This window comes from Rhea americana, unplaced genomic scaffold, assembly GCF_003343005.1.
Source record: "Rhea americana isolate MKP2758 unplaced genomic scaffold, rheAme1 scaffold_261, whole genome shotgun sequence".
NCBI lineage: Eukaryota > Metazoa > Chordata > Aves > Rheiformes > Rheidae > Rhea > Rhea americana.
The window spans coordinates 380,959-401,361 of record NW_028186381.1 but is presented as its reverse complement, the minus strand read 5'-3'; the positions used below and the strand labels follow the sequence as shown (position 1 = coordinate 401,361).

The 20,403-nt window shown below is 42.8% G+C and overlaps 1 protein-coding gene across 3 annotated transcripts in view; it reads right to left on the bottom strand.

Annotated features, from left to right (window-relative positions):
- Window positions 1-6: 6 nt before the first annotated feature.
- The window catches only part of LOC146594342 (protein phosphatase 1 regulatory subunit 12B-like), a 90,691-nt gene continuing 70,294 nt past the window's right edge, over window positions 7-20,403 (bottom strand). For all 3 annotated transcript variants that reach the window (XM_085307671.1, XM_085307670.1, XM_085307672.1), the window contains 6 exons: window positions 16,357-16,373; window positions 15,675-15,822; window positions 14,367-14,471; window positions 14,025-14,078; window positions 11,328-11,378; window positions 7-1,922 (listed from right to left, as the gene is read on the bottom strand). In XM_085307671.1, the coding sequence (XP_085163797.1) occupies window positions 1,836-1,922; window positions 11,328-11,378; window positions 14,025-14,078; window positions 14,367-14,471; window positions 15,675-15,822; window positions 16,357-16,373 (462 nt within the window). In that variant the 3' untranslated portion in view covers window positions 7-1,835. The remainder of the gene's footprint in view (window positions 1,923-11,327; window positions 11,379-14,024; window positions 14,079-14,366; window positions 14,472-15,674; window positions 15,823-16,356; window positions 16,374-20,403) is intronic.

The window sequence follows — 20,403 nt, the reverse complement described above, 5'->3', positions numbered from 1 at the left end:
AGTAACCAGCAACAGGTTCCAGAAAGCCCAAGATAGAGCATTAGAGAGAAATTTTACCCTGTTGAGCAAGCTCAAGAATTAAACTCTGTTCAAGTATCATATTTATATCACTCATAGCAGAAAGATCCCTACCAGCCCTGCAGGATCCACATGCCAAAAGTCAGAAGCACCTGGGAACGCAGGTAACATTCCTTCACAGCGACCTGCAAGTTCAGCGACTGCAACCCTCACTCTCAGCCACACAGAGCGGGGAAATCAGAGGATAAAGGAAATGAAAGGACAAATATGTATGTAAGTGGTTGGGAAAGAATTTTGGATACAGCAAGAAGTCTCTGAAAAGAGAAGGTCTCTTGTGAGGGTCTACTGAGAGGAAGCTCAACAGATTTGATGACAGGTTACTGCTGCTATCATCAAAATCACACAGCATGAGGAGGAGTCACTGTCTAAATGCCCATAGAGTGAACAATTTCAAACTGTTCAGAGTATGAATAACACGAAAGAGCTTTTTGAGGTCTTTTTCAAGGTCAAGTCTTACTGCAAGCTTCTAACTGGTTAAAAGACTTTCATCCTAGAGCTACAGCTACCAGCATGCCCAACGACAGTTCCACTCCAATACCAGTACACCCACATCTTTCCAGGAGGCCAAATGGTCCCTGCTTCATGTTCCTCTGCCTCGAAATCTAGCTGCATCAGGGTGAGTGGCTGAAGCTGGCCTCTGGCATTCCCTCTCTCATCTCCATTCCCTAGAAACAAAACAGTGCTGCATTTCCTTTGGTCAGCCTCATGTTGAACATCAAAGCAAAGTACCTGAAATATCTGACTGGACTCCTCTACAAGGTTCTTCCTCCATGTAACAGTTCATCAGGAAAATGTTCTGGACCACTGTCAGAAAAAGGGGGCTCGTTTCTTGTGCGGATACAGTTCCCTGCAAGGTGAGTCACGCTCAGATGTAACGTATGCACACAAAAGTCGCAGATGATCTCTACTGGTTTAAGCTCCTCCTTCGGAAAATTGGCAAGTATCTGTGATATATCCTATCCCAAGGGGCAAGAGTCCAGATGCAATTAGCAGATGCTACTAACTGCGCAGTAACTGAGACAGGAGCCCTGGAAGGATGCGGCATGATACCTCATCACCCAGGCTGCAGAGAAAAAGCAGAGTGAGAGATAAGGGGTCTGATGCTGAGATTCAGCACTGATGTTACTGAACAGATTCAAAATCTTACATTAAATAAAAGCCTCGATCTACTGGGGCAAAAGGAGAACGAGGTCTCTGTGCAAAGCAGCTCTCATCAGTCTGTCTCAGAAAGCAGCCCCGGTGTCTTTCACAGCATCACATTTCAACCAGAGTCCCACATTTCACATGGGCAGCTGACACGCATCTGCGGAGTCACAGCTCCTGTTCACATTTCCCACCTATAAAGGCCTTGGACATGCTGGATTAGTTCTTTAGGTATTTCTGCATGACTTTTAAAAGTAGAAGCTACCTACTCCAGACTGGAGTCCAACACCAAACACTGGGCTTCTGGAAGAAAAAGTTTTGGCAGCTCAAACCCAGTCCTCACGTTTCTCTTCTCCCTTGAATAAAATGTCCGAGATACCACAACATGCTTAAATTAAAAATAATAAAATGGCAGGGGTGTGTGTCGTGTGGGCAGTAAGGGCAGTAAGGGAATGTACAGCAAAGGGCAGGGCAGGGCAGGCGTGACAGATTGATCCCATGGCTGAAATGCTTGCTGTACTTTTGACAGGAGGAAAAGAGGTGGAAAGGGCTTGGTGGCAAGGTTGGCAGCTTGTGTTGGACACCCCTCTTCATCCTGCCTTTGCTCAGGCTTCCTATTTGGAGAGCTTGCTGATGACCCGAATGAGTGCTCCGTTTTCGTCTTTCAGCCTTTGATTGTCTGACTTCAGCTCTGTCAAAATCTGCACAAAGACAAAGACAAGGCAGAGTTACACCTCGCGGCACGGCGTGCTGGAAAAGCCCGACAGCTCAAGAGGGAAAAGCAGCAGGGAGAAGGAGAGTTACAGCCACAGCAGCAGTTGGCTGCTCGGCTCATATCCTTCTTGAGATCGGTGTGCAAAAGCAGCCTGCAGGGCTTTCTCTACTGTACATCTTTCATCCACTGCCCTTACAGTGCTCGTTATTTTTTCAAATTGTTGGTAATTTTTCCGTAATATTTCCATGTTTTTAAGATCTGGCTTTCAGAAAAATGTAAGAGGTGGAGGAGCCAAGGGGAGCCTCAAGCCCAGGAGCCAAGAAASCCCTTGGTGAGAAGCAGTGCCACCGGCTCAGCACTAAGTCAGGACCATGCTGGGAGGGCAGGAACCTTTTCCGATTTGTCTCATCCCCAACCTGTTCCTAGTGTCTAATTAGGGCTCAGCAGAAAAGCAAACCATGAAGACGTATTTCTTAGATGTTTTTTTCAATTTTGCCAGGACTATCGGGGAAAGCTAAGATGTGAAAATTATTTCTGTTTTGGATTTCTGTTTCAAAATTGGACTAACTCTGGTTTGCAAAATTTCTTTAAAAAGAAAAAAAAAGCTCTTTGGGATTTCAGAGATACTTAATGCAAACGCTAATGCCATGGCTGAAAACTGGTAGAACATACTGACATGGGAGATACCTCAATGGTGCTCAATGTTTAGTACTGGAATCAAAASAGGGGTTGCAACAAAGAGAAAATTCCCATTTTTATTGGAAATACAGGCAGAAATAACTTTGATAAAATCTTTCAAGCACTCCTCACTGGCCAAACAAGCCCCAAATCCCACATTTCCCACACTGCAGGTAGATGACCTTCAGTGAACGGCTCACAGGACGGGACTGTCCCCATCCATTCAAGAACTGGAAAGAGATCCAGCCTGGCCTGTCTTAGGGTATAACATGAAATATGTAACATGAAAGGTGTAACACTCATCAAGGGATAGCAGCAGCCCTGAGGGCAGTTGCAGCAGACCCTGCTGGAACAAGCTACGATGGCACGGGGTCACATGCAGGCACAAACAACCCTGGCATAAGCACAGTGATGACTTATCTACATCAATATAGATTTTAGAGACATCACAACTCCCCCAAATATGAAATCCCAGCTGTTAGCAGAACACCATTATCCTCTCCGTGCAAGTGTGCACATCTGCTTCCAATCACAAACTCCTTCCCAGCCATCTTATTTGCACCTCCTCTGTTACCATTGCAGGCAGCTCACCAAAGAGAATGCCATCACATGCCGCTCCTGCTTGAGCAATTCCCTCTTTTAACCATCAAGCCAAGATAACGCTTGCGTAGCCCGAAARCACTGTGCACCCCATCCCTACAGCAGCACCTGGTGTTCAGTGCTCTCCTTGGAAGGTTTTGCAAGAAAAAGAGAGGGAAAAACRTAGAACGGCAATGTACTGAGGAGAAGGCAAGACTAAGTGGTGGGCTGGATGGAGCTTCAGCTAGTGATTTGTGTCCTTTCTAAAATCTATCACATTGGTCTCAGTGTCGGTGCTACAGGAAAATTTCCATGACAGGGAATACTAGGGAAAGAGAAGTCACGACTCATTATGCAATTTCGCACTACCAGATGAAAGGCATCACCCGTCATCAAAGTGCCAAGGAACGCCATGAAATAAGGAAAGCATCTGCTGTCTCACTCTGCATCTCTCCACTTGCTCCTGAGCTTCACCTAAAACTCACCAGAAAGCATGGTGCCTTCAAGTCCAACGCGCTGGAGTAATTTTAACCCTCTGTCATAGTCTGCAGATGGACTGTCCCCCTCTTCTCTACATCACTGCTTGGGGTGCCCTGAACATGTCCATCGCTCTAATAAGATAGTGCTCTGAAATCCTGCCATTTGTTTCCTGGCTTTGGAAGAGACAATTCTGCTAGAGGTTCCCATAAGCAACATCAGAGAGCAACCACTCAAATTTCACAGCTTACTGGAAGCTCCGATGCTGGCTGCCTTTTGCAAGTATGCTTCAGTGCAACTTTGCTGATTAACTGGAAAAGCAAGGAATGTAACTAAGTGGAAAGCAAATACTTCTTGAAAAGTTTCATGGCTGTAGTGTGACTCCATTAATTTCCAGAGAAGCTTTCTGAAAGCTAAAAGAAAACTTGTGAAATTTCATGCCTCCTAAGAGAAGGAAAATTACGTGGATTTTAGAAAACGATATCCTTTAAAAAGTGCTACTGCTGCTGTGTAGTAGTAAACCTGTCACAGTTTCAAACAGTGGAGTTACTGTACAGCTATGATGTCTAAGGACCCAAGTGAGACAGGCTTTACAGGTAGCAGTAATATCCTTTATTAGATCGACTAGAAGAGATTAAAAAAAAAAGATCAGATGAGCTTGCAGACACTCTTCTTCAGCTCGGACCCAGAAGCAGGAAGCTACAAAGCTATACACAAACTGTTAATGTGTATATATGTCTCAGCTAGCCTGCATGAGAGAAAAGGTGGTGGCATCTGTAGAGTAGAGAGGATCTTAGCTAGAGAGAGGTGATAATGTGATTATATACTAGCAGAAAAAGAGAAATGGATGACTTAGAGTTTGCAAAATACAATTTCCCTGAGTCTGGAAGTATTTTGGTCAATTCTCCCTCCCAGATCTCAAAGCAAGGTAGGCAAGAAATCATTGAATCTCTTGCTTCATGAAGAGATTCATTGAAGTGAGATCATTGAATCTGACCACCTGCACTATTCAGGCCACAAAATATTAAACACTCACTCACGTATTCAGCCCAAGAGCATGCGTATGATAAAACATTTTGTCTTGATTTGAGACTTCTGGAAATGGGAAAGCACAATTCCCCTGGTGGATTTGTTTCTACGATTAATCATTTTTGGTATAATTTGTATTCTAAGAATAGATTTTTTTTCATACCCTAGTGCCACTTCCAGCTCTCTAGAGCATACTGATGCTTCATTTCTTTAAATAAAATAGCTGTCCGAAGGGGCTTGAATACCTCCCTATTAAGCTGCAAAACACAGGTAGGGCTCGGAGAAAGAAGCCTTTTCTGTTCTACTTCAGCACTGAACCAAAGATGTAGCAAGAAAAGATGAAATTTCACTGCATTACGTGCGAGTGTAAAGCTTATGGAAGGCTCATCCTTGGATTTCAAACACTAATTATCCTGTGGTGAATTTAAAACACAAGGAGAGAGAGAGAGAGAGAGAGAGAGGAAAAAAAAAAAAAAGCATCTGGTCTACCTCCTCCTCTCTCCACCTTTCTTGTAGCCACATCACAGAAGACAGGGGAGATGCTGCAGCACAAATTCTGAATAAAAATCTCTTTCTTTAAAATGGGGGAAGGAACTTTTTTACTTATTCAAGTGATCAAGAAAATCTGTTGAGAACCGCCCAGCTCTACATTTTTAAAAATTGCCTTCCCATCTGAAACGTGCATATTTCATAATATCCCTGGAAACGCATTAAATTGTTAATTCTGGCTTTGGATAACCTTATTTGCCTCATGCTGGTTTCTCACCGMTTTAAGCCAAATTAAGTAAGAGTTCTATTACGATCAGAGACCTACCACAAAACACACCTATTTTGAAATAAAATAATGGGGAAGGGGATGCTGGCTAACCTATTGGCACTTAAAAGTCACCCCAAAGCCATTTGCCAGCAATGTCATCGGGAAGCTGCTGATCTCCTGCTCCTCAGGAGTCTTTTTGKTGCCATTCACTCCAACATCTACTCTTTATGCCTCCGCATGAGAGGGGATGAACATGTCTTCATAGGTCTGTTTGGGATGATCTGCACCACAGGGAAAACATGGCCCCTTGGATGTGGGTGGTTAATAAAACAGCCGAGCTCAGCATCTTCCAAGCAGAGCCAAAATCAGCGCAACTAAATGCAAACAGTCTGTGTTGAAACCCTGTGCCCAAATGGGAAAATAACACCATGCTTTTGGCTTTYTGGTTGCCAAAGAATCCTTTGCCACATGCCGGTTTGGAGCCACAAGCTTCATCAGACACCCTTGGAAGCAATGAGGCAGGGGAACAGCTCAGACAAAAGTGGGGACCTGCCTGGAAGAGTGGAAGAGGGAGGCGAGATGAGCCGGAGGGAAAGCAGCTACAGCTCCTCTGATTCAGGGGGCTTGGCAGACACTGAGAGTCTGGCCACGACCCGGGTCAGAGCCCTGTTTTCAGCCAGCAGTAGCTCATTCATCTGTCTCAGAGTGTGAATCTGTTTGAGCTGGTGGAGATTCTGCAGAGAATGACAGGAGGGGACAGAAAAAATACAGAGAAAACACACCACAAAGACAAAAGGGCTCAGAAACGTCTATTTAGTTCACAGGCAGTTAAAGAACGAAGAATAAAAAAAAATTAGCAGCAGTGAGTGCAAGATAGGCAACAGCTCGGATGCACATAAGGAAAGCCCGACAACACGCTGAGGACACTTCAGCCTTCAGAAAGGTCTAGTAAAGAGGTTTCCCACCACAAAGCAGGGTGGTCTTTTGTGGGTTATATTCTAGTTTACTGAGCTTGTGAGCTCCACCAGCACATAGCTCCTCAACTCATGAGCTACTAGAACTGCCACATCAGTTTATCAACTACATGGTCCTTGAAAGCACTGCTGGCAACTGTGAATTTCTTYAAAACTTTTTTCTTTATATGTTTCTAAAAGCTAAAGCAGCCTTGTGCAGCAAAGAGTGGTCACAGTTTCATGGGAGATTTTGAAATGCACCCAGACTGAAGCACTTAAAAGTGCCACTGTCCTACTGTACGTCACTGAGACATACATTGCATCTGCTCAAATCCCTTTTTGCTGTGCCACCTGAATTATGGCTTTGATGTCGTCTCTGTTTTTGGTCCTGCCAAAAGGGGTGTGTGTGTGTGTGTGTGTGTGTGTGTGTTTTTTTTTCCATGTATTTCTGTCCAGATTCAACTCTTCTCTGTCATCAGGCTAAATTTATCTCTGCTCTTCAGAGGTGAAAAGGTAGGGATTTAAACCACTCATTTGAACTAGAGGAGCTTGAATGACAGCATCTTCAGCAGGAGGCATATGGAAACACAGCAATCTTAGTTACAAAAGAAATGAACAGGCAAAAGATACTGTAGAAGTAAAGCCCCGAAAGYCAGGGTTAGCACAGTTACAGCTGCAACAGGAAGATACAGTGCACAAAAACAATGCAGAACGTAAAACAGTGAAGCACTAAAAGCCACACAGGCATCAGCCATGTTTTGGTACATGGAAGACTGGAAGTCCCAGTGACACTAAAGCAAAACCACACGTTGGGCATTTATACCAGCGGCGAGTGCCAGGAAATGCTGAGGGCTGGAGGGCTGCTTTCTGGGCAGGCTCCGTCCCTCCTTCCTCCTGATAWCTAGCCCAGCAACGGGAGCACGGACACCGATCAGAGGAAAGGCAGGAAGGGAAATATCTCTGAGAAAATCCTGAGTTCAAGTGATTTGTTGTGAGATGAAGAACTCGCACCTGACTTGCATGACATGGAGCTGGCTACCGTTACCAAGGGACTCGCCGCATCCTGGCACCTTTTTGTCTCAGCAGGGCTCTTACCTGTACAAAAGAAGTATTCCACATAGCTTCTACCCTTCAGCTCAGTTCTAACTACTTGAAACCATGACCTTTATGCCCACCTAAGGAATCAAGATATCTCATCTAAAAGCCTTGCAAAACCAACCGAAGCACTGCTGACGATGGCAGGAAGTTGGCTAAAAACGTACCTAYTGCTACTTACCCTTCCATATTAACCAGTCCTATCAACTTTAGCCTCCATCAAACTTTTGACATCAGATAAAGTGAGAAGTCCTGAGACAGAGCTATGGTTGGCAGACTGCCAAAAGCTCCAGAGAAATCTTACTGGTGAGATGCTTTTTTTTTTTAACCAAATTTTAGTTCATCTCTCCATCACTTACTCTACCCTATCTGTGCAGGCTCCCCCTGYGGTCAGCAAGTAGATATTCATCACACTCTTTGAGGTGTCAATCTTGTGATGAATTATATCCTGGAGAGGCAGGAGAAAGATTCATCCCGGAAGAGCCCATTTCTTTTTCTGCTATTGCGGGTTATAAAAACTCTATTTAATTGCAGAGAACTCAGTTGAGCATCTGGTTGGCAGACAACGTCAAAGACTTAAACATATGTGGAATGGGGTGCAGTGAGATGTAAGATGAAAAGGATGATGACTGTTTTAGAGACCACCTGTATTTTTCAGTATCGCCCTAACCTTCCAAATGGCAGGATCAAACACATCTCAGTGTCAGCATGCTGCGGCAGGCAACAGTAGGATCATCTACGCTGAAATGTGTGTGTGCTCCAGCTAGGACAGCCTTCTACTTATCATGCTCAGTGAAAACTAGCAATGGCCAGAAAGCTGGGGCTGATGCCAAGGGCAAAGATCAGAACCTGGATGATACCGCTGTGACTGCTTATCATTCTACTTGATACTTGGACTAGAGAAAGCCAGCTTCTCGGTTCAGCCTTCAATTAAAGGATTTCATGCCTATCACATGAGGGGAAATAAAAATGCCCAAAGCACGCACAATGCTCTAGGCCAGGAGGTGCAGTGCTGCTACAGAATAAAGAAGCTTCTGTGACCTTCAAGGAAAACTGCAGTGTTAAGCTGGGACCTCAGGCACTTGGCACCACATTCAGTTCAGCCCAAACGCTAATTTTCTTTCTCCTTCCTCTGCCAAGTTCCTGTATCTCCAGTCAAATTCTGGGATCACCTAGGAAAACAGAGTACTATCTTGTCACCTTCACAAGAGCAGGTCTGCAAGAGCAACTCTAGCACAAAAGAGTTCTTTGAAACCACTTATTTTACCCACCCCTCTCCATTTCTTGATTGCTTCATTAGTGGTGGTTAAACTCATGCAAGGGACAAAAGATCATTATCTTAAGCATAGGAYGAAGTACAAAATATTTCTTTTACAGAATCTCAGTATTTTCCTGTAAGAACTACTGTGCCTCCTCTTCCTAAGTCAGCTGAAAGGACAGCAAAACCTTTCACRTCACTCTGTCCAGGACACCTGACACACGGAACTGGACATAGTGCTAGGCACAGACATCCRAGAATCAAAAAACTGGATGGAGGTCATGATGGTCTGATTCAATTCAAAGACTAGTGGGAAAAATGCTGAAAACTGCAATATTCCCATGAGATCACTACTTATTTCCCTTGTGTGCTCTGCATGTTAAACAAAACTAATGGCTTTGCTTAAGTTACTTCTTTCTGATTTTGCTCAATAGCTATCCAATTAGCTGAAGTAACCGGAATGCAAGCCTAACCAGAATTAATACATCTGTTTTCATGGCGCCACATATACAATTGGGATTAATACAGATGTTCTTTGGAGGTTATTTCAGTCTGTACAAACAGCAGGGCTGATTCTTTCACTTTAAGGCAAGATGTAAGTGGACACAGAAAGTCTGCTTTCCTTATGGACTTGAGCACACACAAGCTTTGTCCAGTTTAAGGTTTTTAACTTCAGGGACTTTAAACTCCTTTTTATTGAGTGGTTGTCAAGAAAGAAATGCCACAGAGCACACAGGGACTGATCACATGCTCAAGTTTTTGCAAAGACTAGTGAAAATGTAGCAGTACCCCAGACGAGATATTTTCAAATTTCATGTCTATTTATTCTAATAACAAAAGGCTACTTTGGTTATTTTATGCAGTAGGAACACAGTGAAGAGCAAGCTTTACTCTAGGGGATCTGATAGCTCCTTATCAGCTTTGGGGTCTTTTGCTAATAGCAAATACATTCATCAGACCAAAGGCTCTGGTAGCTCATGTCCTGTCTCCAACAGTGACCAGTAACTTTGGGGACAATATAAGAACAAGTCAAACTTCTAGCAGTGTTTTTCCTTTTGCAYCATCTTGGTTTCCATCAATCTGCAGCTCCAGGCTACCTGAGTCAGAGGCAGTTTCTGTGCATCCAACAGTCCCTACAGGCACCTTCACTCATTAACTGCTTTCTGAACCAATGTAAATGTTCAAAACTGACAGGCCACTAGAGGACACCAATTTGTCTTTTTACTCCATGGACTGAACTGGTTTTTGGTGTGATCGACATAGCTAAAGAAATAATTTTTCTTGCTGAAAATTATGCAAACTATTATTGTTTGTGTTTTCTCTTGAAGGTCATACTTTTGTATTTACAGAAAAGTCTCTCTGGAGCTAAAAGCTGCCMCCTGTTGAGTCAACACAGAATATGAAATTCAGGCACATTCAGTCTTTTCTCTTTCCTCTTCTAGCTAATACGTCTGAATTTATTTTCTTCTCTTTGAAAGAAAAAGAGAGCCTTTACAGTAAGATTCCAGCAAATTGTTCTGTTACTTTATGCAGTAGAAGACTGCAGCACAAGTCAATGGTTCTTCTCAAAGATGTGTGCGTGGTAAACATACGTAACTTCAAACAGAAACATAAAGTTGGAACCTCTTCCAGGACGGCAGGAAATTGTTTCCATCAGYGCACTGTGCTGGGAGAGGTCAATGCTCTCAGCCCCGAGCAGGGTCCCTCCTTGCTAAAGGGAGGCAGCTTGGTCCCACCTGGCTCATGCTCAAAGGGAAGGAAACCACAAGGCACACAACCAGGAGCATTTGGTGAATACAAGCATTAGAGTAGAAGTATAGCATAAAATGACGTAACGCAGGTGATTGCTTCCTGCTGTGTAGTGCTCCCCGCTAGCCCAGTGCTCGCAGGGCATCCAAGCCATGACAGTAGGACTACCGCCCTCCAAAGAAACGACACAAGAGAGAGTAGAATGCAAAGGAGCAGTCTGTGGGGGGACATCCTTTGACATTAAGCCATGCCGTATATTTCATCAGGAAGCAAATTCCTCTYTGTTGAAATCTATTCCCGGCCGACTTACTGACATAGCCTTCCTTCAACATGCTTTYGGGAAAGAATACAGAAATACAATCACTCTGTGTTTTCCCCTGGCTAGCGTGCGTGATCTCCAAAGCCAGCTTTGCCTTCTTACCCATCTGGAGGGAACCACAAGGGCTTAACTTGGGCYGCAGATTTTTCAGCGCACAGGGGATCAGCACACTGAAACTCATCGATGCCACAAAAGGTTAGTTTGGGAAAGCATTTAGGGAGAAAGAGCTTTCACAGTTCTCAGATCAAACAGTGTAACAAATAAACATACAGTGCAATCAGATGAATGATAACACAGCAGTTTTAWCAGTATTTTGTGTTCAGAGAACACGGTAATTACTGTAAGTTCTGACTGTGTCAAGGGACACACTCAGAGGTAACACATGAGYCCCTTCCCACATATACCTTTAGTATCCTATTCCTGGATAACAATCCCCAAAGATATTAATACAAAGAATAAAAAAATTGAATAGACAAAGGGAATAGATTATTTCATACCTTCATCTCCTCTTCCATTTCAGAAAGYTTCCGCTCCAGGGCTCGCTTCTCCTGTTTGAAAGGATTCATAACAAAGATGATTATGTGGATTTAAAAGAAAAATACACAGTATATTTTCTTAAAAAAATAGTGTTATATTTCTATAGGAGCATTAACTGAAAAGCATCCCAAAGCAATATACAGGTAACAAAAGTGGGAGCTGATCAGTAGATGTGCTGTGGAAGTGCAACCACTGTGAAACATGGCAGCAGGTAAAGCAACAGGCAATCTGTGCTATGTTCATTTAGGCAGATCTTCTCTTGAGCTCTCTTTAGACCTCTTCAGCAATCTTAGTTTTCAAGACTTGCTGATGAAATGTTATTTTGAGCTCTGTAGGTAAAGGAAGCCATGGAATTAAGAACTGATGAATCTGCATAGCTATAGAAGGATGTCAAATTAGTACTAACAGAGATCAGCCTTGAAAAAACTTGCTGAGACTGGAGAAGATTTCATCTAACAGAGGTCCAAATCGACCAAGAGTCCTTTGTAGGCTGGCACTGACTATCACCAGACCAACTTCTAGKCTATTGGCTCTGGGGCCAGCACCTTACTAAGCACATATACTCTCTATACAGCAAATGGATAGAGTTAAAGGTTTAGGACTCGTCATTGCCAACACAATAAGCACTGCAAAGAGGCAAGGCAACAAGAAAACCCACCAAGGTAGTCAAACAGGAAACTAAACATGAAAAGTGTCTGAAAATCCTGCTTTTCTCAGACTAATTTAGGACTTTGAAGTTGTAAAGCTGTCTGATTCCACTGCATTTTGGTATGTAGATGGTTACATACTAATACTTTACTTTACTTTACTTTACAGTGCTGGTGGAGCCCTCACTGCCCTTTTCAGCCTGAGAGGACTCAAACCACAGCAGGAAAGCGCACTGATCAGGAGGAAATGGCAAGTATCATTTAGGAAGAGCCTTTACACACTCTTCCTCCACTCCTCTGCTCTCTACRAAGAAACACGAGGTCAGAAGGAGAGTAAGCAAAATAGGAGAGTGCAGCCCTGGAAGAAAGAGGTTCTGGGGGCCTTTTTGTTAGCAATTGTTCAATGCCAACACACTCCATCCAGTGCTTCTTTAGTGCAAAATGTATAAGTTATCCTGGAAGTAAGGCAAGAACAAGACACTCTTTAACCCGTTAAGAAACCCTTTAATCTGTTAACACCACCTTCACTGAGCAACAGTCAGGGACTTTCTTTCTAAAACTCAGAAATTTATATTTGCAGCTGTAGTGATCCTAACTCAGCAAAAGTGATGCAGAACATTATCACAACTTGGAAGCATCTTACAAGTGGGAGAGGAGATTTGTGGTTTGAACTTGCTCTGCTTGGAGAAGGCGCACTCTGGCCAAGTGCTCTGACCACCATGCTGTTTTACAAAAGAAAATGTACAACCATGTCATGACTTTCTTCAGCTGCTATATTTAGGCAAAAGTGCCTGCTGTGTTTCTGATGACTGCATTAAACCTGCTTTAAGCACACACCTAAGAATCAGGACCACATGGGTCGCTGCTTTGAGAATCTCAATCACAGGTTTCAGAGAGGCATAAAGATGCTCAGCTGAGCTTATGCAGCAGTGTTGTGGGCCCGAGGGGCAGTTTAGCCTCTGGAACCTGCCTAACTTCAGTAGTAGAAACCTAGGCACATATGCTGGTAGGTAGATCACACACTTGTAATGGGTTCTGATGTGCTTTGCCTAATTCTGCTCCTGCCTTGTGACCTCCTCTGGAATACCTCTAGCAAATCCCAGGAAGAGTTCACATAAAATAATTGCAGCCTTTCACGGTAGGAATTGGATTTAAACWTTTGGTTTTACAAGGAGGAAAAACTCCTAAAAATTCAGGAAATTAAGCACTTTAGGAGGACCTAACAGCAGTTTTCCAATACAACAGAAATTGAAGCCAGGCTCTTTATTGAGGTACACAGCAGAAGAATGAGAGATAATGGTCATCAACTGATGTAGGGGAGGTTCTGACTAGATACAAGGGAAAAAAATCACTATAAGGATATATTAGCACTGGAATAAGGAACCCAAAGAAGCTGCTGAATCTCTGTATCGAAGGGCTTCAAGACTGGATGTGTCAAAGCCCTGAGCAACCTTGTCCAAATTCATTGTTGATTCTGCTTTGAGTAGGAGATTGGACCAGAGACCTCTTTAGGTTCCTTCAAACCTGAAGGAATCTATGATCATTTAAGACAGTGATTTAGCTAGAGACTACAAGTGGCGCTTAATTTACTGCAGTAATCTGACTGCTCAATTAGGAAAAAGGAGCATTCAAACACTCAGATTTCAAGTATAATCACACAAGTGACACCTAGCTAGCATTGTGTTTTGTTCCCCCTTTTCCTCCTCCAACGAAAGAGTCTTTTTATTTATAAGGATCAAAAAGATTTTAAAGTATAATGGATCAACAGTCCCTAAGCACCACAATACATAATTTGTAAGTCTGTAGCTTTTCATAATGAAAGAAATTAGATTTAGTTGATCTAAAGGCTAAGCAGAAAAGCCCTAGACATAGAAAAGGTCAGAACACAATTATCACTGTGCACCACTCCACAAGGCAAAAATACAATCTATCTTTTAATTAGCATTTTTCCTTCAAGAAATTACTATGCCCACCACAGCAACATGAGGCAAAGACTGCAGAGATACACACCCTTTTTTCCATCTCCAGCATGCTAGATCGATCAGAAGTTTTCTCCTGTTTCTGCTACATAAAATAAAAATAGAAAGCTATTAAAACAGAATGGCATTCACAGGATGCAGCACAAAGGCCTAGATAGCCTACGGACACACTCGTGTAGAGAAGCAGCAATCCTTAGAGAATTATTCACACCATACTTATTTCTGCAAACAATAATATAGTCTCCTCTGAACCCCCTTCCCTCACATKGGCTACATCCTTTCCCTCATGCATTTCCCTACATTAGATCACCTCCTTGACTTGTCATCAGCCAATGCTCAATTTTGTCAGTCTCAGAGTCTCTTTTTGCCTTACCTGGGCTGCTTTTTCCAACTTTGACTTGATGTCAGCCAACTCAAGCTGGGCTTCCTGCAGTTTTGATTTCAGCTTTTGATTTTCAGACAGGGCACTTTCATATAACTGGAAAAAGAAACCAMATATTTGAATTAACAAGGCTGCTCTTCAACTGCTGCATGGACCCTATCTGGCCATACTGCTCCAACCAGACATGCATCATACTCAGCGCTGAACAAACACAACTGAGAGGTTTGGATTACTTCTCCATTTCAGGACATTAGAAGAAGGACAAGGAGGCCCAGTTCGGATGCTCTACTTGTGTTTTCACAGCTCATGTTAAATATGAAAAGAGCTAGTCAATTTTGCAAGTTCTTTAAACACAGACAGGAAACAAAGAAAAGGGAGGGGTTAATTTAGGTAAGCCACCATGAATAATAAAAATTACAATAATTCATACAGAATTAATGTATTTTGAAGGTTTTTATTTTTATAGGTTTTTATATTTTATAGGTTTTATATTTTATAGGTTTTTATTTTTATAGGTTTCTAAACCTATGATTTTATTGTGCTCCTAAGCACTTCGCATCTTCACCACTCTTCTGTGCTTTTACTTCAGAAAGGAGGAAAACTAAGGCTCATTTTCGGTCACCCCTAACTGGATGACGACGACTTTTTTTCCCTCAAACTAGCAGAATTTCTATCACTTTAAGAGGACAAATTAGGCATAGTGCCTGTTTCTGCTGGACAAACCTGTTCATAAGGAAGTATGGAGGGCTGCTTACCATGCAAGACTTTCTAGCACCATGTTTTTTAGTTTTATAGCCATTTAAGAATTAAGGATATCTTTATCTGTTTATTTTTTGTATGCTCTTTGCATTGTTACTAGCACATGCACATGCACTCTGAGGACATGACAGTCCATACTACCGCCTTTCAAGGRTTACATTGAAAATTATGGAGCTTTCTGAAAAAAAAATGCAGTGTAATACAGCCCACTGGGATATGCTKGTAGTACTAAACAATATTCTTCCTTGCTTCTTTACTAATCTCTCCTAGCCTTTCTCCACACTTTGTCCGGTTTCCTTTTACCCCTTGTCCTTTTTCGCCCCTTTGAAAAGCTGATGCATTCAAAAAAAGYGTGAATTTCAAAAGCAATGGAAACAGCAAAAGGCTTTATAATGGCTTGGCTGACAGCTTGCAGACTAAGTGATTTCCKATTTGCAATGAATGAAAATATCCCCTTTTTCTTTCCAAAGACTCTCAGCGTAGGTTTCTGCAGCAACARGCAGATTCTAAGGTACATGCATTACTTTTAAGCAATCCTACTTTTTTATAATCTCTGTTACTCTCCTCTTCTGTTCTGGTGCTGAGGGAGGCTAACCGGTTCTCTCTCCGGGTGTAGGCACTGGAGCGGCTGGAGGCACGATCACTGTAGGAGGAGTCACTGGTGGTAGGATTCGTAGCTGATTCCAATCTAAAATACAAAGAAGATTTAGCACTGTGGAGCAGATATCAGTCTGGATAGTCAGTATGAGCCTGACTGGTTGGGTCTCAAGGCTATGCCAGACCCAGTAGGGAACAAGCACTGGGATTCTATGGTTCTATGATTGCTGATAGCACTCTCCATGCTGCAGGGCAGGACACAGCCAAAAGAAGGTAAAGAAGCCATCACCATTTTAAAACTGAAAAAAAAAAAAAATCCAGTGGATATCAGCCAAAACCCCAATAGTGTAATGACTTCCCATGCATTTCCTATCCTCGTGGTAGGAAGGGCCCCATTCCCATAGGACACAGAGAGTTTTCTCCTCTACAGTGTAGCTGTTAAGTAATTTGGAAAGCAAAGGATGAAAGATGGCCCAACAGTTCAGTTAAGGAAAGAACTAAATGGCCCATCCCAGCTTCAGCTTATGCCTTTGATTTGAAGTACTGGGAATTCCCAAAGCAAGACAAAAATATGCTATCTATAAATATTAAGTACAAAAAAMCCCCCAAGAAATAAAGTTCTTACCTGGAAAGTCTTTCATGCTAAAGGAAGAATAAAAAAAGAGAGAAAGAAAGAAAAAGACAATTAATAAACAGGCGAATTGAAGGTTCAGTTCAAGAATTGCAGAGATACCACTTAGGTGAACTTTGCTACCTCTGATACAAATAGCTGGTTTACAACAAGCTGAACAGCATTATCTCCCAGCATATTATCTCCCATAAACTGGGAATCGCTGCTTCCTGCCCGAGTCTTTTCAATTGCTTCAACCACTCTGAAGCATTTCAGATTTTGCTTCTTTTGCTAACCTAAAAATTACTGAACCTTGTTGTTCAAATCCTAGTTTTCAGAACTGAAATCTGTTCCTTGGACCAAAACTAGTCTATATCTTCCTTTCTATATTAAAAATACATCCTGAMTCTGATCAGCGTTCTATGTGCGATGTAGGTGAGACTGATTAACACACCATGCAAAGACCAAAGTTCATTGCATATTTGTGTTTAACTACAYTAAATCACAAATGGTATTTTTTCTTCATGGGCAAGGACAGGAGTTTCATCGCAGCAAGGAGAAAACAGCAGAAGATACGTGTGGAAAGCAGAGGAGCTCTCTACACTATATTTCTCTACACTATATTTGCTGTGCCAGGTTTTCCTTTTCCCTATYGGCATCCAAATCACTGCGGTGCAATTCTTAACAGCGTCTCTGCTGCAGCCCGCTTGTGCTTATAAACCAAAGACCATCTGGGCCAACTTATACATGGAGCAGGGTAGAGAGGAGTTTTGTTTGGCATAATAATATCCTATAGGGGCTAGTTGTGGTAAACCACACTTGTTAATATGAGTTTTCTGAATTGGACGATTCTCTTACAAATGCAAAAATCAAACAAGATGTAATACAGGATACATCACACAAATCTATCACTTCCTTCTTGGTTAGCTTTCCCTTTGTCCAGCAGATGTTTACGCAAATTTGAGGTGCAGTCTAATGGTTTTTCAGTCCCTTGAACCAGAAATTGGGCCCAATATTCCCCTGCCAGTTTTATTTCTATGAGCAAGCACAAACCACCATTAAGCTCTACAAGTTATTGCTCTAGAGGCTTTTTAATAAGCGCAAGAGTCAACACAACGAGGACATCACAGAGAAGAACAGGGGTCAGGCTTTTAGCACCCAGACACACTTGTGTTGGACTTTATGTTGTCTAGATACACCACTAAATCTRGTGCCAAATGCCTCACTGGGAGGCAGATTGCTGCCTGTCAAGCACCTGAGCTTTTAGAGTCTCCAAACTCCTGCTCCCACAGGATACCCAAAACACACCTCTTATTACTGGCTAGGTATCTGGAACAACATGCCACGAGCAGCTACAGTAAGTTATGTCATTTATCTGGACAAGCATGATAGAAAAGCAGCAACCATGGGCCTAAAATCTCTCTGATCAAAACCAAAGTGACCAGGCAGAGCAGAAGACAACACGGGCAATTTCCAGAATGATAAGGACTGCTTCCAGCACGCATAGAAAAGCTGCCCTTTAGCTTGGCAGCATGCAGAATCACTGCTCCCTCTTGCATATTTCTACTCATTAAATCTTTAGTTCATCTGGCCCTAAGTTAACTCTAAGCTTGAATTTTGATTCAAGAAAAGAGCCTCCCCATGCAATCTGCAATCACAACCAATTTTGAAGGCTGGCTTCTGTGACGCCACCCTTCAGAAGTGAAACACAGTGATTTGACCAGTACAAAAGAAATGAAGAATCCCAGCGGGCTTGGAGCCTGCTCGAGACAGATGGCATTTACAGCTGAAAAAGCAACAGCTAAATCCAAAGCTCACCAGGAACGAGTACACCCTATTAGCACGTTCTCTGTACAGTTGTGCCTGCTGGGCTACCCTCAGCCAGGGATCCCAGGTAGGTCTGAGTGCCAGCTAGTGGTGTATGGATGAGCACCAATGCTCCAGTTGCCTGCCCCGATGTTGRTATGGGTTTTGAACTGTGGCAGCAGGCAGAGCCCTTAGTATTTTGCTCCGACCCTCTCTCCACCCATCAAAGAACAAGTTTTCTCTGCATCACTCAGATGAGAAACCAGCCAAGGRAGACAGTAGATAACTTTCCATCATAACTAAGTCCATTGCACTTACACAAGTGATTTAGGACACGATCCAGAAAGCTTCTCAGGGGATCAAACGCCCAGCAGCTGTCTGCTGCTCTCATACGGACATCTGCCTACTTGTCTGTGGTTTGGGCCACTCTCAGTAAGAAGCTCCCAGTGAGTAGGCTGAGAAGCATTTTCCACATGATGGGCCTTTCGCACCATGATATCATTAGAAAGACTTCCCATTTTTAGCTGCAAACATGTTGGCTGATGCCTTCATGATCTTTTGTTAGTATGGCCGCTTGCATTTGCCTCTTAAAAAAACCTCACCCCAGCCCAGAAGCCTGACAGGTCCCTTGTAATTTTGGCCCAGTGACTCAACTTCTTCTGTTCAGCAGCAGAGGGGAATTAGGAAGCGATTAGCAAGGTTTTTGGTGAAAGTKATTTGTGCACTTTGTGTACCCCTGCACTAATCCCTTGCAGTGACAGCTTTTCTTACAATGATAAATAGCTGGGCCAGYAATCCACTTTATATCAAGCTCACATTTATTTCAAACACACCTACTTATGCACTGTAACTGCGCTGAGAAAAACTGAACACGCGGCAGGCCTCTTCGAAAGAGCAGCACAAGGCAACACGAAAACCAAGCAATAAAAGCAGAACTTGAGCAGGCCCCCGAGYGAGCCTTTGCACTGGCAGGACGGAAGAATCGTTTCTATTTTTTTTCCACCCTGCCCCCAAGTAGACAAAATTTTTCCATAAGTAGGAGTGTGCTTGTGCAAATGAAGGATAGGATAAGAAGGGAATTGTTTTAAATACAACTGCTGGGAACGACAAAAGAAAAAACCCAAGAGCCTGGTTTACCGTATATGAAAACCTTGCGGCTACAGATGCTGAGTAGTATTGATTTAGGCTGCAGTTACCTCTCGGTAGAAGAGGGATACTAGGTTAGACCAGAAGACCAGCTAGCTCCATTGCTGTTGCTGCTGCCWGCATCAGAGCAGAGCAAGTGCGTAATGACTTTCCCTCCTACCTTCTGTCACCTTCCAGCCCACGGCATCTCAGACACTTTTTGAGCTAAAAATGGGATTTTTTTGCTTAGTGCTTAGTGAATTCTCCTTCCACAAATTTGTCTCCCTTTGGACTCATTTAAACCTGTAGGTACCCACAAGATCTTGCACTGACAAGTTCCGAAATTAAATTGAGCTGGGTGGAAACAAGTTGTCTCACAGCGGTGGCAGGGAAAAGATCTTACAGGACCCTCCTGGATTCCTGGGCTTGTCTTAGACATGAGAAAGGAAGAAAAGCAAATAACCCTCTTAGATGTATCTTAAAAACGCACTTATGCCATAGTGTGGAAAGTCTAGGCCTCCTCTCCTTTCTCCACGGTCTCTTCTGCCACATTCTTGCAGCTGGCCAAAGATGCAGCAGCTAATCTCTGTGTCATAACGTTAATGTAATGTCTTACAGCAACAGCACTGATTTACAGGAAATCTTTATGTTTGCAGCTCTTTGGAAAGTCTGTATCCTTCCCTTGCCATTCGATTTTCAGGTGTCTTTCTCTATGTTGCTTCATTTCAGGGATATTTTTGATACAAAGATGATTAAGTTTGAGGGAAACTGGATAAAGCCTAGATCTAGAAAGCAGTGCCTGAGCTACAGGGGCTGTTGGAAACAGCCCTGCTATAATGAAAGTTGGAAAACAGTTTTCATCAGCAGATCCCTCTTCCATGTGCTGCTACCTTCAGGGAAGAAAGGGAGATTTATTTATTTTAAATCAATTTCTGGCTCAATATTTTCTTGAGTTTTGCACAAAGGCCAGTGTTCAGGCTGATGTTTAAAGGAACAGCTTATTCTGTTCATCTTTTTAAAAAATAATGATATAGGAGGGAAAAAATGCCCAAATGCAGAAAAAAAAAAGAAAAAAGAGAGGAGGAAAAAAATGAATGCAGACTGAATGCAGAGAAAAAAAAAAGTCCCACT